Source organism: Panthera leo, chromosome D4 (genome assembly GCF_018350215.1).
Source record: "Panthera leo isolate Ple1 chromosome D4, P.leo_Ple1_pat1.1, whole genome shotgun sequence".
Classification (NCBI taxonomy): domain Eukaryota; kingdom Metazoa; phylum Chordata; class Mammalia; order Carnivora; family Felidae; genus Panthera; species Panthera leo.
Genome location: NC_056691.1, coordinates 8,626,011 through 8,653,282, shown reverse-complemented (window position 1 = coordinate 8,653,282; position 27,272 = coordinate 8,626,011). Strand labels below are relative to the sequence as shown.

The 27,272-nt window shown below is 43.7% G+C and overlaps 1 protein-coding gene across 1 annotated transcript in view; it reads right to left on the bottom strand.

Annotated features, from left to right (window-relative positions):
* Positions 1-2,218: 2,218 nt before the first annotated feature.
* PUM3 (pumilio RNA binding family member 3) overlaps positions 2,219-27,272 on the bottom strand; it is a 42,010-nt gene continuing 16,956 nt past the window's right edge. The window contains exons 12-18 of the mRNA XM_042913022.1: positions 26,810-26,863; positions 22,748-22,828; positions 17,502-17,644; positions 10,311-10,533; positions 8,725-8,812; positions 5,860-5,950; positions 2,219-2,507 (exon numbers count right to left, since the gene is read on the bottom strand). Of these exons, the coding sequence (XP_042768956.1) occupies positions 2,375-2,507; positions 5,860-5,950; positions 8,725-8,812; positions 10,311-10,533; positions 17,502-17,644; positions 22,748-22,828; positions 26,810-26,863 (813 nt within the window). The 3' untranslated portion in view covers positions 2,219-2,374. The remainder of the gene's footprint in view (positions 2,508-5,859; positions 5,951-8,724; positions 8,813-10,310; positions 10,534-17,501; positions 17,645-22,747; positions 22,829-26,809; positions 26,864-27,272) is intronic.

Genomic DNA, 27,272 nt, shown 5'->3' with positions numbered 1-27,272 from the left:
AATATTGGGAGTCAGGTTAGCACACTCTTGGCAGCAGGTGTCTAAGGACCCAATTCAAAATGGCCTGATGAGTGGGCTTATTGCCTCACGGAACCAGGAGTCCAGTAGCAGGGCATCTCCCAAGGGTTGATCTCTCCCGAAGATCGACTTTCCATCTTTGGCTGAGCCATGGTCAGCATGCTGTCTTCTACGGCTGCGATAGCACACCTGCTCTGAGCGTCCAGTGAGCACATCCAAGGTTGGCTGGCAGGAGAGGGACCCTTCCTGGGGCGGGGGGCCTGTGATCTAAGAAACCTTCCCCAGGAACCCCACTTCCAACGTTCACTGGCCAGCCGCCTTCAATCCACCGGTGACTCAAGGAATAGGCCCCTGGGATTAGTTCACACCAGAGTTCTTTTGGACAAGCCACACCACGAAGTGTTTGCGTGGCCCCGCGGAGTGACGGAGGCGTCTGCTAAAACCTCGGCACTTCTAGGACCCACGTGTGGCACAGTGGCACCAAAGCACACCAGTTAGGACACCGGAGCCACGGGGAAAAGTGGGGACACCTGAGTAACATGGGAGCCTTTCCAGGCTGAAGAAAGGAAAATGGTACCTGCTAGAAACGTTGAAGCAATTCTGATGAGAAGGTTGGGAAAAACTAGGAAGGATGTAGAAAAATAAGCAAATGAAAATGAAGGAAGCAAGTTGATTAACACCAGGAAAACTGAAATGGTATGGGCCACATAAGGGCAGTTCACTGCTTAATTGTTTACCAACCTAGGGCAGCATCACCACGTAAGACCTGAACACGGACTTCTCCAAAATGATGCCGTTCTCCTGGGACGACGGAGAGAAGATGGGGACCAGGGCTGGGGAAAGGTCTCCATCTGTAATGCCCACAACCAACATTTGAAAGGGAACAAATAAAACCCGCAATAAAAACCAAAGCGTTTCAAAACGCAGTGGAGCTGTAAAGAAGGGGAAGTAGTTCCTTCCCAGCTGGGCAAAAGCAGGGGTGTGGAGGAGCGGGCAGAGGAACACAGGCTGCGTTGGCCCCACTCTACTCTAATTTTATATGTTTGTTTAGTCTCGTAGACAGAACAGTAGGGATTTTTCCCTCCTCTTGGTGAACACGCGCCCTTTCCGTGGACAACACAAGCTCCCAGTGTGTTCGTCAAACAGAAGCAAGCTCTGCTGTTGGCTTTTCTGTATTTACCTCCTCACCTCAATCCCCCACCACCCTGAGACCCGGTGGGGGTTGGGGAGAGGACCCCCAAGTTACAGGCATGGGCTCTTGGGCTCCAGGGCCAGGTCTCCCTGTCCCTGGCAGGTGGGATGCTGGTATCCTGTGAGGGTGCGGTGGGGGGCAGTGCTGGACCGCCACAGTCCGGCCAGGTAAGGCACAGCAACTCCGCAGCAGGTGTCCTGCGGTGACAGACCCCAGGGCGTGTCCGGACAGGCTACTGAGAGGAAGCTTTGGGGCTCGGTGTCCATGGTGAGGATGAGTCTACCAACCCTTCAACTTTGTTGCTAAACGCCAAGCACAGTTTTAAAATTCAAACAACCTACCCGCGCCTAAATTTAAATTTCTGCACTGTTCACAAATTCGCATCGCCTTTCTTCTAACTCGAACCCTATCAAGTCTTCAGCTGCTTAAGGCAAAGTCCTAAGGAAAAACGCCTGATCACAGGGAGATATTTACTGGGAAGGCGTGGCTCCCAAGATAGGGAGACTTTCCCAGTGACCTTGACCTTCACCCAGCCCCCACTGTGACCCCCTCATTCTTATAGCACATTTCCTCTCAGGAGCCTGAACTTACCTGAAGGCCTGGCCAACAAAATCTAACCCGAAACCCAATCCCCAAAGCAGCAGGGAATGTGGCGGCTGCTGTCGCCTCAGGCCATCCTGTCTCTGGGTCATAAGGCTTCCTGAAGTGCCTGCAAAACGCTTAATTTTCACCTCACTGCTCCAAACAGACTCCCCAGGGCTCCCTTTTTCTACACCCTGACTTCCTTCAAGGTCCCCAAGTGCCACCCCCTCCCTGAAGCCCTCTCAGACCACTGCTCAAGGAGACCTCTTCTCCCTTGAATCAACTCTTGCTTCTACTTGGGATGTATCTGGTTGGTCCCCCTGTATACGATGGTTAAGCCTTTTATGTTACAGCCTCGTGTGATTTGCTCAGCACTCCAAAGACAGAAGACTTGGCTAGGATTAAAAAAAAAAAAAAAAAAGACCATTTTTAGAAAACTGTTTTATAAATAGACTCTTATACAAACAAGAAGCACATATACAGAGCACCCAGACTCCCAGGAAGGCGGCCCCTGGCCCTTCTTTCCCACTCTGGGAAAAGAGAACAGGAAAGAAGATTCCATCTTGTTCTTAACTATCTCCACTATGCGGCCAGTTTTTCAAGCAGCGTTTCTATTCCTTTGCTGGCATTTTTGTTTTTCTCCAATGTGGGAATGAGGCCTTTGAGTCCAGCCTTGACTTTGTTTGCAACTTCTTGATCGGAGCTCTGGAGAAGGCTGAGGAGACAACAATCAACCAATAAAAAAATGACACTTCATAAAAACCCCTAACCATCTGCCAATACTATCTCCACCCAAGGTAGAAAAAGTTCACTGATTTGTGAGACAAGCCTGACAATCATAAATACCTCTTTTTAATTCACCAGATGAATGAGGGGGGCTGGGAGCCTATATTCTTAGAGCACGTAAATAGAAAACGTTTTATAATCTTGCTGGCAGATCACACGGAACTCCGTGCCGTACAGAATGGGTCCTACATTCGCTGGTTATCTTAGGACTAACACCCGGTCTTAAATGTGTTTACTGCATGGATTCTAGCCCCTCTTTCCTACCCAGATGAAACTCAAGAACAGAAACCTTGTGTTTTACTTCTCTATTTCACGGTACCATGGGGCACACAGACGACCGAGAAGACTTCCCTGAGCGACCGCGTAGCACCAGTGACCAGGGGCCACGCAGGAAAGGTGGAGGGCCCGAGAGGGAAGCAGCTAAGAGCCTTCCTTCTAAACTCCGTGGCTAAAACATCCAAAAGGGTGAGGAGCTTAAGGGCCTAGATTTGAAACCTCCCTCAGCCACTCGGTAACTGTACCCACCAGAGCGTGCTATTTAAAATGTCTGTTTCCTGACCTAGAGACGGGATCAACAACATGAGCCACCCCCTACTGGAGAGATTTCTTGAGGCTCAAATGACCACATATGGGAGGTTCCTCGCCAGGGCACGGCACTTAGCGAGTACTTCATGAACGGGAGCCACTAAAACAAACCAGTCAGCTCTGCTTCCTGGAAGCCCGCCGGAGCCCTATCCCCACAAGGGAACGGAGTCCTGGAGGCTGCTACCAAGAGCCCGCGAGACCCCTTTCTCTTTAAATAGGGGCTGGGGCACAGGCACCCGACTGTAGAAGACCAGGGCTCCCCGCTTCTGTACGACCACATTTAATGCTGACCTCAGAAACACATCCTAGAAACAAACCACTTGGCATTTCCCCAAGTCCCTGGTCCTGATAACTTGCGGCATGTCCACAAAGAGGACAGTTAGGTCAGCAGCACTGAGCAGCACTCTGCCGTTGGCGGGGGACAAGGCCCAGCTTGCCACTTGCAAAGGTGCGAAATGAAGTGCCCTTTTAACAGAGTCGTGACTCACCGGGTAGTTTCTGGCTAAGCACGCACTCACATAACGCGTGGACGTAATAAAAGTATTTCCTGAACACACGCGCTGAACGTAAAGCTAAGAATTTTACATACGCCATCTCCTATAGTTTGCATAACAGCCTATGATTAGTACTAATCTAATTTTACAACCAAGAAAATGAAGGTCCACAGAAGCTGAGTGATTTGCCCAAGACCGCACAGTGAGCTGGGATCGAAACCCAGGCAGGGTGTCTAGAACCCACGATGATCTAAATGCTAGAGGATTCTGCTGCCCCGAGTCGTTTTTCAGATAGCCGACAAGGCTGATACTCTTTCTCACCAAGGATGCCTTTTCACTTACTGTAAAAAAGATCTAGGGAATACTGCACAAGTTTGAAGTAAAATACACAAGCAGAGAATTTTGCCAAACAAGTCAAGCACATGACTGTTCTAAAACCATTAAAACTGATTACTGTATTAATAATTAGGTTATATGTAGTTCAGCATCCCTTCACAACCTCAAACATCTTACATGCTAGTGTTCCAGAATAAATCTGTAGTATCCTTCTAATGTTTAAGATCCACCCAAGAGCAGCTTCGATTGATGAGCAATCTTTACAAATTAATTTCACGGCACGGTTGAAATTTTTAGTTAATTGAGCGTTAATGAAAGAATATGTCAGTAGGTGTTAACACTCCAAACGCCTGGTAAAGAAACTCATATTAAAAAAGTTCATGTTTCGGCTAATGGATTCTGGCTGTTCAACTTCAACTGGAAAATGAACTAATTTTCATAAGAAATGAACAAAATGAACCGCACCACCCATATATTTGGAGATCCTGATCTACCTGAAGTAACGGATGTCTGTATGGACTGTGTTTATGGGTATATGTGTACCAAAATCAAACTGTAGACCGAAGAAAGACTTCTAACTTTTACAAACAAAACAGATCAAATTACACAGCATGCTGCATGTGACATACTGTGGGAAATTCAAACGTATCCCCTTTTCCAAACCTCGGTAACACAGCAGGGGAAAAAAAAATCAGCAGTGATTACTTCACAACAAACCAATCTATTTTAAATGAATGCTGTTAATAGAAGGGTTTCACATCCAGGAACAGAACGTACGTAAGTTTCAATGACCTGTTAATTATAAACTCCAAGTAACTCTGGAGAACAACAGACAAGTTGAGCACATGCCTCAATTCACAAATCATCAGTATTCTATCATTTTAATTAGAAATAAACAATTAGCATGCAGACTTCAGTAGCAAATGCTCCCAGAATCCTTTTAAGAATACTGGAAAGTAAGAAAAATTACACGTAAAGTCAGGCATGATTTAAAAAGCAAGTTTGTCAGTTTTCACAGGGACAAGACTAATTCATTAAAAAGAATGCAATTACAATTTTGGTCAAAACCATAAATGTGATGAAACAATCAAATGATACACTGTGTGATCTCTTATTTACACGTGGAGTCTAATTTAAAACAAAAACAAAACCAGAACAAAACAAAACCCAGCTCATAAATACAGAGAACAGACAGGTTGCTGCCAGAGGCAGGAAGGGTGTGTGCGAGGGGGAGACCATGCATATGCACGAGGAGGGTCAAAAGGCAAAATGTACAGGGGTTGCCAACACAGCCTTCCAGGAACAAGGACCAGGTGAGGAGATGTGACACTGGCTGGACTGATGGCTTATTACTTCGGGACGTACAGTTTAAGCCCAACCAACGTGAAATGCCAAAGGTGAACTAGTTGCTACAGATCCCTTTTTTTTTTTTTTTTTGAGATCTATAATTCCCAATGGCCGTAATAATGTTCCAGAAAACGTATATACTTGGCAAATCCTATGAATTACATAATTTATAATAATCGGGTGTCGGAGGGCTCCATAATCTGGGGAGAAAAGGAGGTCGTGAAAGTGACCCCTACACATTAATCAGACGTAAAGCGCTTTCCTGAGTACAGCGAGGGAGCAAGAGAGAGAATCCAATTCTATTTTGGTCAAAGCCATAAAATAAACTTTTAAGAACCGACTGAAAGAGTTACGTCTGGCCTCTGCTATTTGCTGTGCCCGTCTGCACTCTGAGGGACCGGGAGCGATGGCCAGCGATCAGACACCAAGGACAGACCCAAGGAAGAATGTGGAGGAAGGGGCTTCTGCGCCAACGGGCAGGAGGAGGGGCCTGTGCGGCCAAGGCACACACGTACTTACCTAGCAAGAATAATGGCACCTCGGTTTACACTGGCCCAGGACCTCAGGTTCTTCACACCAACATGCTCTACAAGCGTTTTTGCGAAACAACCTGAAAAATTGAAAAATACACTGAAGCTTAGTGAACATCACACCAAGATTTAAACTCCCAATCTACTTCTCTACTGCCCTTAAATCTACAAATATTCTAATAAAAAAGTGAAGAGTTCTGACTCAATCTTCCTTAATACTAAAAATTCCAGCTCTGATTTATTTGATGTATGTTTTTAAATTTTTTTATTTCTCGGAGAGAGAGAGAGTGAGTCAGAGTGCGAGTTGGGGAGGGGCAGACAGAGAGGGAGACACAGAATCGGAAGCAGGCTCCAGGCTCTGAGCTGTCAGCACAGAGCGCGATGTGGGCGGGGCTCAAACCCACAAACTGTGAGATCATGACTTGAGCTGAAGTCTGGCGCTTAACCAACTGAGCCACCCAGGTGCCCCTCATTTTTATTTTAAAAAGCCACTAATGTCCTACAATTCTCTTCTTTTTTACAAAATGTTTTATTTATTTTTGAGAGAGACAGAGTGCAGGGGTGGTGGAGAGAGGGGGAGACACAGAATGGGAAGCAGGCTCCAGGCTCCGAGCTGTCCACACAGAGCCTGACTCCGGGCTTGAACTCTCGAGCCGCGAGATCACGACCTGAGCCGAAGTCGGACGCTCAACCGACGGAGCCACCCAGGCGCCCCTGTTTAACGTGTTTCCAATACAGCCATTTCCTTCTACTCCGATCCAGGTTTTAGACTGTGTTTAGAAATAATTACTCAGGACAAACAATGAATTCCTATAAAATGAGCACTTGGTCGTGCTTGCATCTCTTTGTACTATTTAATGATTTAACCCTGACCTGAAAGGCATTCAGGAAGTGAACGTTTGACAGCAACACCTCGTGCTTGGAGGAGAGCAAGTTCTCCCTCGTGAAAAATGCTCACTCAGGAGGTGACTAGTGGTCACGTGACTATTGTGATTGACACCTGGCAATTTCTGTCTACAAAGCTAGCCATTCACCCGTCAAAAATGTTACTCATCTTGTGTTATTAGCTTGCTTGTCATTATCAGATTCCCAAGGGCTTGCTATCTTATCTTATTCACCGTGCGATGGAAGTGTATGTAACTAATTCTTGGACAAAGCAGAAATTCTGAAAGCTAGGGTTGGGTACAGATGGAAGTGAAGGCAAACCTATCTTGAAGGTAAGTATCTTGGGTGGCTGCATATATAATTCACTCAGAAGATACTCAAATGTGAGGACCCTTTAAAAGCCAAGAGGCCTAGGACTATTTAGCTCTTCACGGCACAGGCCGAAGGACAGCAATCGGCCAGTGAGGCAGATGGTGTTTTCCAAAGGTGACTGACCACGACAGTATCCCTGTCCTGTGTGCTCTTCTAGAATGCTGCACACGCCCACCCCCACCCGGAGCTGAAATCAATGTCTTCTTTTGAACTCTGGTGGGCCTGTGACGGGCTTAACCAAGAGAGAAGGGAAAGAGTGATGTTAAGTAACTTCTATGGCTAAATCATAAAAGCACCACGTACCTGCTTTCTTCTCTTAGAGCCCACCCACCATGTTGTGAGGAAGCCCAAGCAGCCTGGCGGGATGGCACGAGGCTGCTGGACTTGGCCACCGCCAGCCATCGTCCAAGTGCAGAGATACTCCGACCCTAAGCCGAGCTGCCCCAGGTGACAGTGAGGAGAACAAAACCAAACCCCGATCAGATGTTGTTTGCGAACTACCAAGTTTTGGGGTGGCTTGTTACACGGCGACAGAGGACCAAGACAGCCAGCCACGCCCATTCGGAGCTCCGTGGAACACGGCAGGTCCACACAAGTATGTTATAAGGCTGCCAGTGTAACCGAATTAGGGACAAAAGTCACTTGAAAATTCTTTGGATTTTAAAAGTAAACCAGACAACTTTTCTGACATAAACTCAGCTCAACAGAGCACTGAATTCTTAATAATGAAAAAGATGATTCAATACATTATTTTCCCTTCAAACTGTGTTACAAGCTGTCTCCTTTATGGGAAGCATGCAATGAAAAACAGCCCCAAGTCTCTGATCTTCAAGGGAGAGTGAGAAGTGACAACTGTACTACTGTACTGATTGCCCCACTAGCCATCAGGACTGCAACTTGCCTCAAGACAGAAATTCATGATCTGTCGCTTTGTCCAGACACAATGAGGGGGGAAAGCCCTTCAGTGGCTACAATACTGGATGGAGCTCGAACTTAGTAACAGAAGGTCTGGTCAAAGACAGGACCGAGACAGGAATGGGATGCCACTGTTCAGGTGGATAAAAGATGCTGTCCTTCTCTTGAAAGCTGACTTTCTGCAGAGCAGCAAGCGGCCAAGCACTGGCTTGCTCTCTGGTCATAAGTATTTTCAATGCCAAACAGGCATTAGCTCAAAATTCTGAGGAGGATAGTTTTCTTCTGCTTATCCTTTCCTCCAAAGTAGAGATAAATACACTTTTCAGCTGGGGGTAGTCACACTCACAAATCTTCCCCCTCCTTCCCGCCCCCACCCCCTCAAGGAACAGAATGGCATTTTAGGGCTCTGGCCAGCCAGATCCAAAGCCTGAAGTAGCGAGGGAGGTGAGACAGTGAGGGAGGGTGGACAGAGAAAGGAAATTAAAGGATTATGGGACATAAATTTCCAACATCTACTAGAGCATTATTTGCAACCCCTAAATTACTTCTCATTCACAGACATCATTTGTAAACACTCAGCAAGTTTCACTTGAACATAAACGACCGGCATACAGTTCAGGGACGTCAGGAATTACTGAAATTCCACATGAGATACAGGAAAAGGTCAAGTTTCACAGCCTACCTTCTCTTCCGCTTTCCTTCATCTTCTTATCTTGTTCTATTAACCACTTCAGAACGAGATGTCCCGCAGGATGCTCTGCGACGTGAAGCTGTAAGGGGGCAAGAAGGCAGGGACTTAAACAACAGTCTTCAGCCACGCCTTGGCCGATAATCCATTCTCTATCACCGCACACAGGTGAGGACTCAGACAAGTTGGAAGTTCGACAACACTCAGGAGGGAGGTCATGATCAGGAGTGGCCCTGAACGCCTGGAGGGACCAGAGGTGTAGCCCAATCCCCAGACTGAGAGGAAGCGGGACACCGCGGCCAGCGCCACTAAAAGGCACTTCAGGCGTGGCCTCATGACCTCCACGCTGAATAGCACCACACGGCGCTCGTCCCAACGTCCTGCCAACCACGGTTCAGGCTGCAATAGGCAGTTCTGAGTGCAAATGAACCTGTGGGACGAAGCGTGACAGCAGAAACACTGACACTTGGTCCCCATGGGTCCCACAGCACCTAGGATCTCTCCTTATCAAGCACGGGAGGCAACGGGCTCCATCCCTTGCAGAGAAAACTCATCACGCCTGCATCCTCCTGGCTGGTTTCTATGCTCTGCCCTGCGAGGGGAGGGTCCAGACCCAGGGCCCGCAGCAGGAAATAGACTCCCCAACACACAGGCCCTGCCCGGTCTGACCTCTGCCTCTTCTTCCCTCTGCCGGCTGACCTCCCCTGAGCCCTCTGTCCCCAAATGAGCCGAGACCCTTCCCTCCTTCCAACTGCGGCCCATGTTCCTCCCTCTGCCTTTCTTCACTGAGCTACGATCCTCCGGCCTCAGTGTAACCTTCACTGCCTCGGGGAAGCCTTCCTGGGGACAGGCTGGCTCCCATTCTTATACGGCTCCAGAGAACACGTACGTGTCCTTTACAGCAGGTATCTCCATCCTCTAGTGGGTAATTATCTGGGTACGTATTCGTCTCTATGTTGTGTTCAGCAAAACGGTAAGCTTTGGGGGATGGGGGAACAGGGCTGACCTCCGCCCAGCACAGATGAGGCGCGTGGATCAAGGAACTTAAGAGGTAAGGCAGGAGTCCCGGGCCAAGGCAGGCAGGCAGGGGAGCTATCAGAAAGAGCGGACTTTTTTAATGGGAGGGAACTTGGGAAGACTTCAAGGAGAGGGACTCTGGGGAACTTCTAGGATGAGTGAGGCTTTCTACAGGGACAGCACGGCAAAATGGGGACACAGGTAGCATCCAGGGTGAGCAAAGAGGCGCGTGCGAATGCAGAGAGGTGCAAAAATCCACAGTGAATTCAAAACAGAGTGAAGAACACAGCAAAAGCTAGGAAGGCAGCCTGGTGCCAATCACGGGCCGCAGAGAGCCGCGTTAAGACGACGGTCTCGACTCTGTGGGTAAGAGGAAGTCACGGGAAGCCCTGAGAAGGACAGCCCTGCAGCGGCACCGTGTTCCGAATCCGCAGGATCAGATGTGCTGCGGGTTCGGGCTGAGGGGAGGCAGTCAGCATCGGAATTCTCTTCGAGCCCTGATCTCGGTGGCCGGCGTCTGTGCGACGCTGCAGCTTTCCGCCCGTCTCGCGACAGCACGTTACCTCTCCGTCCTGGCCGCCCGGGTGCAACTCGGCGGCCGCCAAGCCAGCGATGGCGCTCATGGCGGGCTGGACGTCTCCCGTGGCAGCTCCCAGAATGCCGGGCACCAACACGCACGCAGACTTATCCAGCACCACTTCGCGGGCGTGTCCTTGCAGGTGGCTTAACAAAGCCGGAGAGACGGCCTCCAGGAGCTCTCGCCGGCGGATGGCGGTGTCCTTCTTACTGTAGGAGCGTGGCAAACGAGGCACTCAGGTGAGATGAGTGGCGAAGGAAAGAGTGATCTTACCACCACAAAAACCTCTACGGGCTTTAAACAATCTGCGTCAGGGGCGCCTGGGTGGCTCAGTCGGTTAAGCATCCGACTTCGGCCCAGATCATGATCTCACCGTTCGCGGGCTCGACCCCCACGTCGGGCGGCCTGGACCCTGCCCTAGATTCTGCATGTCTCTCTCTGCCCCACCCCTGCCCATACACACACTCTCTCTCTCTCAAAAATAAATACACACTAAACATTTTTAAGAAACAGTCTTGGTCCAACTTGGCGTAATCATTGCTCTCTCTGTGGTGTGCAGGTAGTAAGCAACTTAAGGGTGGGATACCTCGCTTTCATCTTTGTGTCTCCAGGATCTGAACAGTGCCTGTCACAGAATTAGCACTTAATAAGTGAACCTTGCGCGATGTAATACCCAAACAACAACAACAAGTTAGAAGACAGGATTAGACTACTTTATGGACTCTACTCTCTACAATATCGAATTATGTGATACCAATAGCTTTAAAAATAAAGCAAAACTGATCTCCAGGGAGGATGGCAGAAGAGGACCCTAAGCCCACCTCCTCCCATGGATACACTCGATAACACCCACATCAGGGTGAACAACCCAGAGAACGACCAGAGGACTGGCAGAACAGCGTCTAAACCGCTAAATCTAGATTTGAGGCCATACTGGTGAGGACAGGAAGGGAGGAGACGCGGGTCGGAAGCTGAAAGGATGCCCAGGACTGTCTGCAGTGGGGGTGGAGGAGGGAGAGAAACAGCCCCTCACGCGAGGCGGGCCCTACACGGGGTGTCTGCCTGGGGAAGACGAATCCCTGTAACATGTGGGATTGAAACATGTGGCTTTGACAATCCGAGGGGCATAATCTCATGGGTTCTTACAATCAGTGGGGCTTAACACCCGGAACTTTCAGCATGCTTGGCTCTGGGAGAGCAGGGAGGGTGACAGAAAACGGAGTCCCCGCCTTAGAGACAGCACGACAAAAAGGCCTGTGGAGATACACAACATAGAAGCAGCAGTTCGAAAAGCACCCGGGATATGCGGGAGGGAAATCCATTTACTAAGCTCACAGCCTGGGATGGAGGGGCAGGGATCTTCGGGAGACTTCTACAGGAAAGAAGCAGCTGGAGGGCACCACTTCCCTCCCCCATCCCCTGGCCGAGGCACACGGACCCCTGTGGGAACGGTGCCCATGCAACACCGTCCACCTGACTTGCTAACAGCGCCCCCCATCTCTGAGCACTTCTGCAGACACAGCCCTCCCGGCTAGGCCTCAGCTCCGGCCCCCCCCCCCCCCCCAAACAGACTAGCTCCACGCCTTGTCCTCTTGCAGACCTCCCTCCTCCAACACGCTCTTGGCCCAGAGACCATCTGAGGCAGGGCCACAAGCTGAGGCTGTGTGTGAGCAGCTCTGACAGGGGCCGGCACCACTCCGCAGCGACTCCCGCCCTGGGGAGAGGGGAAGTTAACCACACGGGGTCCAAGGCAGCGCCAGCAGGGTCTTGGTGAAGACCTCTGGTCTGACAGCGGGTCCCGCCCCGGGGAAAGCTTCTCAGGGGACAACACAGGGAAGGCACTGCTGCAGGTCGGGGCTACTGCACCGTGGCAGACACCTGGTCTGACTCAAATCGAGCCCGAGGCGGCCCCACACTGGCCCACTAACACAGGGGCCAAACAACAAGAGAAATGAAAAGAGATTAAGGGAATCAGCAACATCACCAAGTGTAATAATATTTGCATTATAAAGATCCTGGAAAAAGAGACAGAAAAAGGGGTAGAAAACTTACTTACAGAGGTTAACAGCTCAAAACTTCCCAAATCTCCCAAAGGAAACAGATCCCCAGATCCAGGAGGCAGAGTGAACCTCAACAAAATCAGCCCAAGGAGGTCCACACCAAGATGCACAGTAATTAAAATGGCAAAACGGTAATTAAAATGGCAAAACGTGCCGGAGACTTTTTAAAGAAACAAGAGAAAAGAAAACATTTACATACAAGGGAAGCCCCCTCAGGCTATCAGCTGATTTTTCAGCAGAAACTCTGCATGCCAGAAGGGAGAGGCATGCTACCAACAATACTCGAACCAGCAAGGATATCATTCAGAATAGAGAGATTAAGAGTTTCCCAGACAAACAAAAGTTAAAGGAATTCATCACCACTAAACCAGCCCTGCAAGAAATGCAAAAGGAGACACACCCTGAGTGAAAAGGAAAGACCGTAAGCAGGAGTAAGAAAAGTAGGAAACATAAAGGCAGCAAAATTAAGTATATTTATACCAATCAGTTGAGGGAGTCACAAAATAAAAGGATGTAAAGTATGACACCATGCCTAAAACGAGGAAGGGAAAGAGGAGAAAAGTAACAATTTGGTGCTTTTAGAATGGGTTTAACCTCAAGTGACCATCAACTTAACAGATTCCTAGATGCATAAGATGTCATATATAAACCTAATGATAACCCCGATTTAAAAACCGGTAATAGATATGACTAAAATAAAGAAAAAGGAATCCAAGTATATCACACTACAGAAAGCCAGCAAACTGTGAGAGAAAAGAGCAATGGGAAGGAACAGAACTACAAAACAATCATAAAGCAAGTAACAAAATGGCAATAAGTACGTGCCTATCAATATTTACTTTGGACGCAAATGGACGAAACACTCCAATCAAAAGACATAGGGTGACAGAACGGATAAAAAAAGATTCATCTATATGCTGCCTACAAGACTCATTTCAGACCTAAAGACACATGCACAATGAAAATAAAGGGATGGAACAGCATTTATCAACGAAATGGAAATAAAAAGAGAGCTGGGGTGGCAATACCTGTATTGGACAAAACAGACTTTAAAACTTACAAGACTGTAACAAGAGACACATAAGGATACTGCAAAATTATAAAGGGGACAATCCAACAGGAAGAGATAGCAATTGTAAATATCCATGCACCCAATGTGGAAGCACTCAAATACATAAAGCAGCTAATAACAGACATAAAGGAAATTGATAATACATTAACAATAGAGGACTTTGAGAATCCATTTACATTAACAGACAGATGATTTAAATAGCAAATCAACAAGGAAACAGTGGCTTTGAATAACAATTTAGACCAGATGGATTTAACATATACTCAGAACATTCCATCCTAAAACAATACACATTCTTTTCAAATTTATATGGAATAGTCTCCCTAATACATCATATTAGGCCACAAAACAGGTCTCAACAAATTCAAAAAGACTGATGTCATATACCATGTATCTTTTCTGACCACAATGCTATGAAACTAGCAATCAACCACACGAAAAAATCAGGAAAGAACACAAACAGATGGACGCTGAATAACATGCTACTAAAGAATGAATGAGTCAACTAAGAAATCAAAGAGGAAGTAAAAAAATTCATGGAGACAAATGAAAATGAAGACACAACAATCCAAAATCTTCGAGATGCAGCAAAGGTGGTTCTAAGAGGGAAGTATACAGCAATACAGGCATACCTCAAGAAGCAAGAAAAATCTCAAAACAACAATTTAATTTTACACCTAAAGGAGCTAGATAAGAACAACAAACAAAACCCAAAACCAGTATAAAGAAGGAAATAATAAACAGAGCAGAAATAAACACAACAGAAACTAAAAAAACCCAATAAAACAGATGAAACCAGGAGCTTGTTCTTTGAAAAGATGAACAAAATTGATAAACCTTTAGGCAGCCTCAAATAAACAAAATCAGAAATGAAAAACGAGAAATAACAACTGACACCACAGAAATACACAGGGTTACAATATAATAGTATAAAAACTTGTGTGCCCACAAATTGGACAAGTTAGAAGAAATGCATGAATTCCCAGAAACATAGAACCTTCCAAAACTAAATCTGGAAGAAACGGAAAATTTGAACAGGCTGATTACCAGCAATGAAACTGAAGCCGTGATCAAAAGACTTCCAGCAAACACAAGTTCAGGACCAGAGGACTTCACAGGTGAATTCTACCAAACATTTAATGAAGAGTTAAAACTACCTATTCTTTTCAAACTACTCCAAAAAATAGAAGAAGGAACGCTTCTAAATTCATTGTATGAGGCCAGCATTACTCTGATACCAAACCAGATAAAGGCACTACAGAAAAATACAGAGAATCACAGGCCAATTATCTCTGATGAACACAGATGCAAAAACACTCCACAAAATAGCAAATCAAATCCAATAATACACTAAAAAAACATTCACCACAATCAAGTGGGATTTATTCTTGGGATGCAAGGGTGGTTCAATATTCACAAATCAATCAAAATAATGCATCAACAAGAGAAAAGATGTTTCAATAGATGCAGAAAAAAGATGTGACAAAATACAACATCCGTTCATGATAGAAACCCTCAACAAAGCAGGTTTAGAGGGAACATACCTCAAGATAATAAAGGCCATATATAACAAAAACCCACAGCTAACCTCATCATCAATGATGAAAAACAGCTTTTCCCTAAGATCAGGAATAAGACAAGGATGTCCACGCTCAGCACTTTTATTCAAGAGTACTGGAAGTCCTAGCCACAGCAATGAGACAACACTAAAGAAATAAAAGGAATCTAAATTGGTAAGGAAGACGTGTAACTGTCACTGTTCGCAGAGGACATGATACGATACAGAGTAAACCCTAAAGACTCTAGCAAAGAACTACCAAAACGGATAAATGAGTTAGGGTCACAGGATACAAAATTAACAATCAGAAATCCACTGCATTTCTATACACTAATAATGAAGTAGCAGAAAGAGAAATTAAGGAAAAAAACTCCATTTACAATTGTACCAAAAAGAATATGTAGGAATAAACTTGAGCAAGGTAGTGAAAGACCTATACTCTGAAAACTATAAAACACTGCTGAAAGAAACTGAAGACACAAACAAATGGAAAAACCATTTCATGCTCATGGATTAGAAGAACAAAAATTGTTAAAATGGCCAGGCTACCCAAAGCAATCTACAGATTTAATGTAATCCCTACCAAAATACCAATAGCATTTTCCCCAGAACTTGAAGAAATAATCCTAAAATTTGTATGGAACTACAAAAGACCCTGAATAACCAAAGCAATCTTGAAACAGAACACAACTGGAGGTATCACAATCCCAGATTTCAAGATATACTATAAAGCTGTAGAATCAAAACAGTATGGCACAGGCACAGAAAACAGATACATAGAACAACGGAACAGAAGAGAGAGCCTAGAAATGAACCCACAATTATACGGTCAATTAATCTTCAACAAAGGATTGCAAGGCAAGAATATGCAATGGGACAATGACAGTCTCTTCAACAAAGATATTGCGAAACTGGACAGCTATATGCAAAAGAATGAAACTGGACCACTTTCTCATATCATACACAAAAATAAACTAAAAATAGGTTAAGAACCTAAACTGGACACCTGAAACCATAAAAATCCTAGAAGAGAGCACAGGCAGTAGTTTCTCTGACATCGGCCAGAGCAACATCTTTCTAGATATGTCTCTTGAGGCAAGGGAAATGCAAACAAAAATAAACTACCAGGGCTACATGAAAAGAAAAAGCTTCTGCACAGCAAAGGAAACAATCAACAAAACTAAAAGACAGTCTACGGAATGGAAGGAGTTATTTGCCAGTGACATATCTGATAAGGGGTTAGTATCCAAAACATATAAAGAACTTGCACAACTCAACACCAGAGAAACAAAGAATCAAATTAAAAAAGGGCAAAAGACATGAACAGACATTTCTCCAAAGAAGACCTACAGAAAGACAACAGGCACATGAAATGATGCTCAACATCACTAATCATTAGGGAAACGCAAATCTAAAACGACGATATCACCTCACACCTGTCAGAATGGCTAAAATCAGAAACACAAGAAACAGTAAGTGCTGGTGAGGATGTCGAGAAAAAGGAACCCTGTTGGTGGGAATGCAAACTGGTGCAGCCACTGTGGAAAAGAGTACAGAGGTTCCTCAAAAAATTACAAACAGAGTTATCGTATGATCCAGTGATTCCACTAATGGGTATATACCCAACGAGTACGAAAACACTAATTTGAAAAGATAAATACATCCCTATGTTTATTGCAGCGTTATTTATAATAGCCAAACTATGGAAGCAGCTCAAGTATCCATCAATAGATGAATGGACAAAGAAGATGTGGTGGATAGAGACAATGGAATGTTGCCCAGCCATAAAAAGAATAAAATCTTGCCATGTGCACCAACATGGAGTCACAGAGTATAATGCTAAGTGAAATAAGTCCGAGAAAGACAAATAAAATAACATATGATGGCACTCATATGCAGAATTTAAGAAATAAATCAAATCAACTAAGAAAAAACAAGAGAGAGAGACAAACCAAAAAACAGACTCTCACCTATAGGAAACAAACTGATGGTTACCTACCCAGAGGGGAGGCGGGGACGGGAGTGGATGAAATAGGTGAAGAACACACTTACGATGATGAGCACTGAAGAATGTATAGAACTGCTGAATCACTATATTGTACCCCTGAAACTAAAATAACACTGTATGATAGCCATACCAGAGCTAAAAAAAAAATAAGTAAAATTAAAAAAACAAAAACAAAAATAACTGCTCCAGTTTAAAACAAATAAATGCAGCAAAACCAAAACGGACCACACAATGAATGCCTACTCTGTGCCAGGCACTCAGAGGCATTCTTTTGGCACAATACATTTATCTCCTTTTCTAGATAAAAACTTTAAAGAATCTGCCAAAATCACAGGCTTAAAAATGGGATTCACCTTCCAAGTTTTAGAGAAGCACAATAGAGGATATGCATGCGTGAGGAGATTTCTGGAAATGTAAGCTACTCAAAATAAGCAACCACACCAGAAAACAAAGGGCTCAAGCCTCTGTACTATTCTTACCTGTGTGCGTTCCCATCTCCTCTCTGCAGAACCTCAATAATTTCCCGCACTGTGTGTGCAGGATCTCTGGGGCTCAGTAAATACAAGAGGACCTTCCTTCCGTATTTGTCATTTATTATGTTAGGCAAGGAACTAATAATTTCCTGTGAAATCAAAGACACAAAAAATGAATCTAGGTGCTTAAAATAATGTGCACTTGAAATCCAAGCGGTACAGAAGGGTACATTCTCCACTATTTTTCCCAATGTACGTAAAAGAAAATGTGGAGCTAAGTTTGAAATCATGTCATTAAAGCACAAGGATTTATACTCAGAACACAGACTAGAGTCTGCACTGTGACTAGCATTACTGAACAAATCCATTTATATAAGTGACCGAGCTCAAGGACTTAAAAAAAATATTTAACGGACTTCTCTTCATTCACCATGACCAATAGTTCTTAGGCCACTATTACTAGGGACACCGCTTGCTGGGGTCACTGAGCAGATACAGTCAATTTGCAGCTGCTTTAAATGCAGCATCAGCATCGATGAAGAACATTCTTATTAGAATTTCCCCACTGAGATGTATGTGAAGACAGATAAAGGAACTCTGTTAAATCGCACAAGTGAATAAAGGCTTTTAAAGTTAGCTGCTTATTCATGGCAAACGAAGGCTGTTTAAGGATTGCATTGAAAACAAAAATGGGCGGGGAAGGAAATAAATGCAGAAAGACTCCACGGAGCAGTTACAAATAATTACACTCTATGACATTTCCAATCAACTAACCAAGAACAATAATCTCCTTTTCTAGTTGTCTGAATTTAAGTAACAAAGGCAATGTCATCCCCACCCCAACTAAGCTCCTGTATAAGTGCCCTGATGTTTTCAGACAGGAAAGTCACTGTGAAAAAATTCCTGTATTCTTAAGAGAGAATCTGCAACAGAAAAAAATCGTTCCCCCCCTACCCCAACATTCCTATTTCTTGCAACAAGCCCTAATAGATATTCAAAGCCATACGTGTTTGAGCAGCAGGGATTTCTGCAGAAGTGGCTGGGGCCACAGAAAGAATTCAGTCCAACACTCGAGGTTTTCAGATGAGGAACCCATAAACGGGACAGGTGACCTGCCCGAGGACAGTGGCAGGGCTCTGACTCCATGGAAAGGAATTCTCCGTGAGATAATTTATTCTTAGATGTTCTGATCTCTTAAGTAACTACTGATTACAGTGAGGTTAGTAATTTAATGCAAGGAACCGAGCCAAAGATGAAGTTGGTCATCGAGGAGATGACAACGCTACCAAATCTGTGACCCAGCCATTGGCAATGCCAGCTCCAGATTCCACGCAAGAGCCACGGTTCTCTTTTTAAGATCCCAAGCTTCCCTCATTATCTGCGCAAAAGTGTATGGTGCTTCCTGTGATCACCAACAGAAGCTAACACTTGTTAAGAGCTTACCAGGAACCGGAGCCAGTGCTGTGAGCAGAACACCCTTCATCTTCAATACTCTTCACAGCACCTTGATAGAGGTACTAGGGCTCCTTCCATTTCACTAATAAGAAGCCCAAGGTTTACACGAGTGAAGTGACTTGCAGGAGAAGTGTAAAGGTCACTCATCACCAGTTTGTTCTTTGTATTTGAGTATATTTCTGATGTTTATTTTGTGTTTTATAATGAGTAAGTCACAGGGCTGTAAAGTACAGCATAGGGTACAGAGTCAACAATATTGTCATGACCTTGTTGGGGACCAATGGGGACGCATCACCATGAGGAGCACTGAGGAATGTAAATAACTGTGGAATCATTATGCTATACACCTGAAACTAATATAATATTGTATGCCAACTTTACTTCAATAAAAAAAAAAAACTATGCAAAAACACAGGGAAAGGTTAAGATGGTTAAGTTTGATATTATATGTATTGTACTGCAATTAAATAGAAAAAAAAGAAAGAAAAAGAACACGAAACCAGGAGCCTCTATCCCTATGGAGCTCAAGTTCCTAGAAGCTGGCAGCTCCCTCCTCCTTTCCCCATAGCCCACCCCCCCCCACCCGGCCGGGCTCCTCATGTGCCCTCCTGGTCTGTGAACGCGTCTGACTCTGTGAGCCCCGGGTCACATCATGATTAACCGCTGAATGAATGGATGGAGAGCAAGGACAAACTGCAAGGATGTGGAGAGCAGAGAGCGCTGTCTAGAGACTGAACTGGGGCTTGGTCATAAAAAAGGAGAGCGTAGGCTGTGACTTCCACCTGACATTTCAGGAAAGCCAGTTACTGTGAACAGAATGCTTAGTAACACTAAGCTGTCTTGGCTATTTTTAAAAGCACTGCATAATGCAACAGGTTTTGTGGTGTCTGGGTGGCAAATACCACACGTGACTCTTTGTAAACATCTGTGCAGGGTACCTGGCAACCCATCCATTCTGCTACGTAAACGCCTTAGAAAAACATGGAGACCTACACGAATGCTCATAAAATCACGTGGGATAGCAAAATCTAAAGAGAACTGAAGTATTTTTAAAATGATAAACAATCTAAGTCTCCAACAGAAAACTGGAAAAATTATTCTACTCATAGTACAATACTATTTGGCACTGAAAATCAGGGATTTAGAACAGGGCGGGCAAGCCATGGCCCGTGGGTCAAATCCAACCTGCAGCTTGCTTTCACATATCCAAGGAGATAAGAGTGGTTTTCATATTTTGAAGGGTCGTTAAAGACAAAGACAAAACAAAACACACAAAAAAACCAAGACTAGGGAAGAGAGATCATAAAGTGGGTCACAAATCCTAAAATAATTACAATCTGGCCCTTTATGAAAAACTTGCCGACCCCTCCTGAATCGCACAAAGGCAATGCCAAAAGAAAAAAGCAAGGTGCAGAAAAAAACAGACAAGGCATCGTTTATGGAGAATCTGTAAACATGCAAACCAGTACCATATAGATTTACATACAGTGAAAGGGCAAGGCTCCCAAACAACAGAGAATTCATCCCAGTGGGTATGGGGGAGGGTGGGATACACAGGACAGGTCCACAAAAGGCTCGAACTTCAGTGTGCCTGTCAGGCTTTACTTCTGGTCAGATGCTGGGAGGCTGGGTGTCTGCTGCGTCATCCTTTGTACCTTTGTGTACATTTAGAAGATAATATATTTTAAAGTACGCATCAATACTTCTTCACTTTCAAACAGCAACTGGCCGGTTTGCCCACGTCCTTTTCAGAGGAACGTGCCGTCAAAGCAGCCGCACCACACCCACGATTCCAGGGTAAAAACGGATCAATTTTAGAAGCGTGTTTATTTTGGAAAGTGAAGCAGGTGGAGAAAGAGGAAGGCTCAGATGACCGGGCTGTGGTTTCAACCTGACGTTTCAGGAAGTCTGGTTACCCCTGAACAGAAGAATGCTTAGTGGCCACGCTACGCTTTCTTGGGTATTTGTGAAAAGCACTGAACGCCACACCAGGTTTCGTGGTGGTATCGGCATTCCCGAGTTCCGTCGCCAGCTATAACAGAGCGTAAGGATACACAGTTTCGTCAGTTAGAAGCAAGAGTTCAGCACATGAGGCCACGCTCAGGGAAAGCTGCCCCAAGTATGAGCAAGTCATCAGGAATGTAGCTTAAGTAGTTGTGGGAATCAAACCGGTAAGCACAAGGAATCAACACTGTTTCACAAGCAACTTCTAAGTGGGATGAATGCTTGGGCAAAAATTAATCTAGCAGACAATGGAGGCAAATCCTGAAGGGAGTCTGGCCTCTCTTGAAATCCATTTGGAACACTTATGCAAATTGCAGTTGTGAAAATATTAAAACAAAAGCGAACTTTCAATAGCCCAGCCTGTTTCCATTTTCGTGAAACAACTTTATTCATTTTGCCAATTTATGGCCTCACATCTCTGTCACCGGAATGAAAAACAATCATTATTGATTGGAGTCAAAAGGGTAATAAAGTCACAAGGAACGTGCCAAAATACTCAGTTTGTGACATGAAAGTCTTGCCAACTTGTTTCTTCCCACAATCCTACCCCAAAGAAAGTCATCGCAATCTTAAAGCAGTCAAGGGGAAAGTCGCAACATGACAGCGAGGGCATGAGAAATTCACACACACTGGGACCGACAGCTGGCATCTACCCCTGGACCAGCTGGTCCCTTTTTTCTACTACACCAGCTCTACCGGTCCAGACCGGCTGCACAGAGAGGCCACAGCACCACCGCATGCCAACAGGTAAAGTCTCTTTCTGAACGTCCACAAGGGAGAAGCTGCTTTTGTCACTAAGATTGGCCGAAGGGCCCCACCTGTATTTATGAAACAAAGGTTCGTGTGATCCAAGTCTATACTGCTTATCCCTACCCCCGTGACCTCTGTCATGTACCCCACACCGTTTATGCACTAGAAAGAAAGGAAGGGAAGGGAAGAAAGGATCACATAGTCAGAAGTCAGAAAAAGAGGCAGGCATCGCGGAATGCCAAAAGGACGACTTCGTTTTCCTGAAGGCAAACTTAGGGTTAGATGAACTGCATTTCTTTATTACCACTTCGTGGTTGCTGGACCAGGCTACAAGGAACTGCTGAAAGGAAAAGGAATTTCCTGAGAATTTTTAATGGGACTCCGACAAAGCTTTCACGGAAGCTCTGAGGAGTATCGATCGCGATTGAGGGAGTTTTATCAGCTCCATCCAGGAAGGGGCACTGATAAGTTGGGTAATTGTGCACAGGTCATTCCTCCAAAGGAAGGAGAGAAAGGTCATGGGCATCCGCTCCCTGTGGGTTCCTGACTAACTGCAGAATTACTATGGCAATGAATTTCTGAGCAAACCCGAGCACTGTGTTGCTCATTTTTCATTTAGCATGTCCTGTGGTCTGACAGCCATGTTATCCTAATTTAACCAGTCTTTTGCAAATTTAAAATAATATTATTAATATCAAGTTACAATATTGTTGTTTTATACAGGAAAGAAGCAAGTGTCCAAAACAGACTTAACTGAGTCAACTAAAAAAATAAATAAAAACTTGGTGGTAATCATTTTGCAATGAATGAGTATCTCAAATCAACACAATGTATTCCTTAAATTTACATAATGTTATGTGTCAACTATACCTTATTAAAATCAGAAAAACAAATGAAATACTAAACAAACAAATTAATAAATAAAACGAACAAAATACTGGCAGAAAGCACACTTCCAGGTCTTTACACTTATAGGTATGAAGTCAAACTGACACAGCCACAAATTTAAGTTCTATCCAAGACCATCAGAATTAATTACTCACTGATATGATTATCTGCTTCACAAGCTTGGTATCATCAATACAATCAAATGCCGCCAATAAGACCAAATGGGAGTACTGGCCCTGTAAGAAAGGGAAGCCAGGAAAGGTTAGAAACATGTATGGCCTCTCCCCTTTAGTATACTTGGAGTCACTTTATAAAGATTATCAACCCAACGACTATCTAAAGTGATAGAAACAAGACAGATAAAAGCCATTCAAAGGAACTTCCTCTCTTATCAGGATCTAGTTAATGATATTCTAGGTTGATTACAAGCAGCAAAGAAAAGCAAAAGCACATTCTTCAGTATCAAATAGGCAAGACTCACTTGTTTTTTAACCAGGATGTAACACCTCTCAAAAATAAGTATCCTGTTAATAAATTACTACTTGAAATTAAACTCAAAAAGTTCAAGTGGAAGTGGGAAAAAACCCCAAGAATGTAGAACTACGTATATATAATTTCAATCATGAAAAAGAAAGTATATAAACTCAGATATAATCACACATAAGATACAAAATACACATGTGTACATAGAAAATCCTGGAAGGAAGGACACTGTAATAGTTTCATCTTCTTTTGTATATTGTCTAATTTCTTTCTTTTTTTTTAACGTTTATTTATTTTTGAGACAGAGAGACAGAGCATGAGGAGAGGGAGACACAGAATCCAAAGCAGGCTCCAGGCTCCGAGCTGTCAGCACAGAGCCCGACAGAGGGCTCGAACTCACAAACTGCGAGATCATGACCTGAGCCGAAGTCCGATGCTCAACCCACTGAGCCACGGCGGTGCCCCTATTGTCTAATTTCTTTAAAATAATCCTGTTTAATTAGAATAGAAACACTAAAAAAATAAACTAAAAAAATATATTTATATAATGAATATGAGAATTAGGTAAAAATAACCGCTTTTAATATAGCAGCACAAGATCAAAACATGTCCGTGGTGACTTAAAGGTCACCTCTTGGAATAAGAGAATTACTTCCGCGATGCTGACACTGTTCCAAAGTTTAAGAACTTCTACTTTATGAAAAAAAGCGTTTTCACAGCTTGTGGCATATTCTTTTTGTGTCCTAGGTAATGATATCAATCATTTTTACTTGGAGAGGGTATGTGACTTCTGAAAATACTCATTCAGAGCCACATATAAAGAACATGGCAGGTAATAATGTTTCAGTTAGAAACTAACCAAAGAGGGACGCCTGGGTGACCCCGTGGGTTAAGCTTCTGACTCTTAATTTTAGCTCAGGGTCACGATCTCACAGCCATGAGATCGAGCCCCATATAGGGCTCCATGCTGAGCGTGAAGCCTGATTAAGATTCTCTCTCCCTCTCTTTCTACCCCTCTCCCTTGCTCACACACACACTCTTTCTCAAAATAACTAAACATTAAAAAAGAAAAAACTGGAGAAAACTGACAAAGTCTAACATCGTTACCATAAAGACCAACACTACTAAAAATGGGCAAAGAACATAGTTCACAGAAAACATGGGACAGCTGGCTTTAAGCACAGGAAATAATACTCATTAATTAAGGACAATAATTAAAACAACGAAATACCATTTTCCACCTATCGTATAGGCAAAAGTGAAAACTCTTGCTAATATACTAACTTGACAAAGGTTTGAGAAAAACAGGCGTGCTGGTCACTGATGAGAACGTGCAGTCATTCGACTTCTTTGAAAAGCCAAGTGACAACATTCATAAAAACTTTAAATGCACATACTTTCAGATCTAGCAATTCTATCTCCAGGCATTTATCTTCTGCAAAGGCACAAAGGGCATGTTCTTTAGCACTACTAGAAATAACAAAAAACTAGAAACTACCCAAGTATCCCACAGTAGGGCCTGGTTAACTGAGTTATGGAAGTCCTATAATGAAACACTAACCGGTCATGAAAAAGAACAAGGGAGGTAAAAAGTGTGTGTGTGTGTGTGTGTGTGTGTGTGTGTGTGTGTGTGTGTGTGTAGAAATAAAAGGACCGTGGGGCGCCTGGGTGGCTCAGTTGGTTGAGCGTCTGACTTCAGCTCAGGTCACGATCTCACGGTTCGTGAGTTCGAGCCCCGCGTCAGGCTCTGGGCTGATGGCTCAGAGCCTGGAGCCTGCTTCCAATTCTGTGTCTCTCTCTCTCTGCCCCTCCCCCATTCATGCTCTGTCTCTCTCTGTCTCAAAAATAAATAAACATTAAAAAAAAAAAAAGAAAGAAAAGGACCCTGAGGTGAATTAAGAGAAGCAAACAAAGCATAACAATGTGTACACAGCACACAACCACCAGTCTCTGATTTTTTAAGTCCCACACACAGAAGCATGCCCACATACACAGTATCTCTGGGTGAATACAAAAGAAACTGGAACAGAACTTCAGTGACAAAAAGACACCTCTACAATTACAGCTGGAGATTTTTAATACACTTTTCTCAGCACCTGATGGAAGCAGCCAAGGAGAAACAGATCAGAAAAAACACTGATGATATGAACAACGCTATCAACCACCCTGATGTGACATTTATGGAATACCACACTCACCAATTCCACAAAACAAACTCTCCTCAAGATCCTGTGACAGACCACAGGCCAGGCCACAAGATGGTAAGTCTTTATACATGTAAAAGGACTGAAATAATCGAGTATGTCAAGAATCCCCCCATACGTGGAAAATTAAGCATGTCTAAATAACCATAAATTAAATCCATGGGTAGTTACTAGTTTATCTCCTCTCTTTAGAAGCAACTCCGTGAGATAAAAAAGGCACTGCGCTGTCCATTTCTTGTTACCATCATAATGCCTTGCTGGGATCAGGTTCTCCAAAACAAAACAAAAACAAAAACCCCAAAGCTGTTTATGCAACTGTAAAATTAAAACAAATCTAATTTTATTATTTAAGAATGTGTTTTACTTTTGGGGCTACCTGGGTGGCTCAGTCGGGTAAGCATTAGACTCTAGATTTCAGCTCAGGTCATGAACTCATGGTCTGTGGGTTCGAGCCCTGCATCGGGTTCTACACTGACAGGACAGAGCCTGCTTAGGATTCTCTCTCTGTCCCTCCCTCCCCTCACTCTCTCTCTCAAAAAGAAAAGAAAAGAAAAGAAAAGAAAAGAAAAGAAAAGAAAAGAAAAGAAAAGAAAAGAAAAGAAAAGAAAAGAAATGTCTTTTACTATTAATACCTTTCAGAATTTTCTACTAACATTTGGTTTTTACTCATTTCTAATTTAAAATATTCAAATTAAAATGTTAGAAGATTTACTTCACGATGAAAAACAAATAGTAAAATCTCCTATGTTGGAAACAACTCACTAGAGAATCTTTTCTTTCATTTTGTTACAGAAAAGTTAGCTGCCTTACATGGCCTTATACTCCCTCCCCGGTCTCCAGCTGCGATCGTCCATAGGCACAGAGCGCCAATTTATCGGTGTCCAAAGTGGCCACCAGCTGCTAGGAGTTCTCTTTGCATTTTTCATAGGATACAGTTGTTGTGGCCAATTTTAGTTCCCCAGTAAATCAGAAGCTTTAACACATGTTTGCTACTATGTATATTCTAGAAATACTATGGAAAACTAGTAAGTATTTAAATACATGGAAATACTATCGTTCGAGGCGATTAATCTCTCTGGAAAAAACTTTTCATACCCTCTATGATTTCATGAGGAGAGCTTTTATAGCATCTCCAAAGGGTTCCAAAGAACTACAAAACTTAACAACTGGAATTTTCTCTGCTGACTTTACAAATTTATTCTAGACAGTAATTTCCACGTTTAATAACATAAATGGACAGATTCATTAAAGAAGTTAAATATCAGGTCTTCAAAAATATCTAATAAAAATGGAAAGTTGTCACAGTATGAAATTAAATGCAAAAAGGAGAAATCTCATTTAGTATAAACTTAATGCCATAAAAAGACAGATGCACAGAAAGAGATTGTACTAAAATAATGAATAGTTTTCTTGTTGGCAATTTTCTGACGTTTTCAAATTTTCTACAATAGACGTGATTTCATTTCATTAAAAGTAAAAAGACAAAAAGCAAACAAAAAATAACAGAAATTGTACTTTTCTTATACTTACATTAGCCACCTTTTCAACGTAAGTCTTCATTGTTTTCACAATCACTTTCCTGTCCTTAAAAGAGAAAAGTTAATTTGTCTTACAACTTGTAGTTATGGATTAAAAACTACATGGCCAAAAATGTCTAGAATGCTAAATTTCCACCAGTCTGGTACACTTTTCTCATGAGTGAAAACAGGTATGTGGCCAGAACCAAAAAAACGGCAGTATACTTTAAGTCCTTCCAGAGCTATTCCAATCCTATTAGACCTGTACGTGACAATCCATCGTGACCCAAGTACGGAACCCTAAAGTTATTAGCTGTGAGGCAAACCCAGTGGAAATACCTTCTTTTACAGGGAGAACAGAGAGATCTCTTTCAGCGTGTGAACTGACTGGAAATGCGTAAGGGTGCAGCATACAGACGGTATTCAATACTTATTGGTTCACCAGAAACTCAAGTGGTATTCATTTAAAAAGTGGG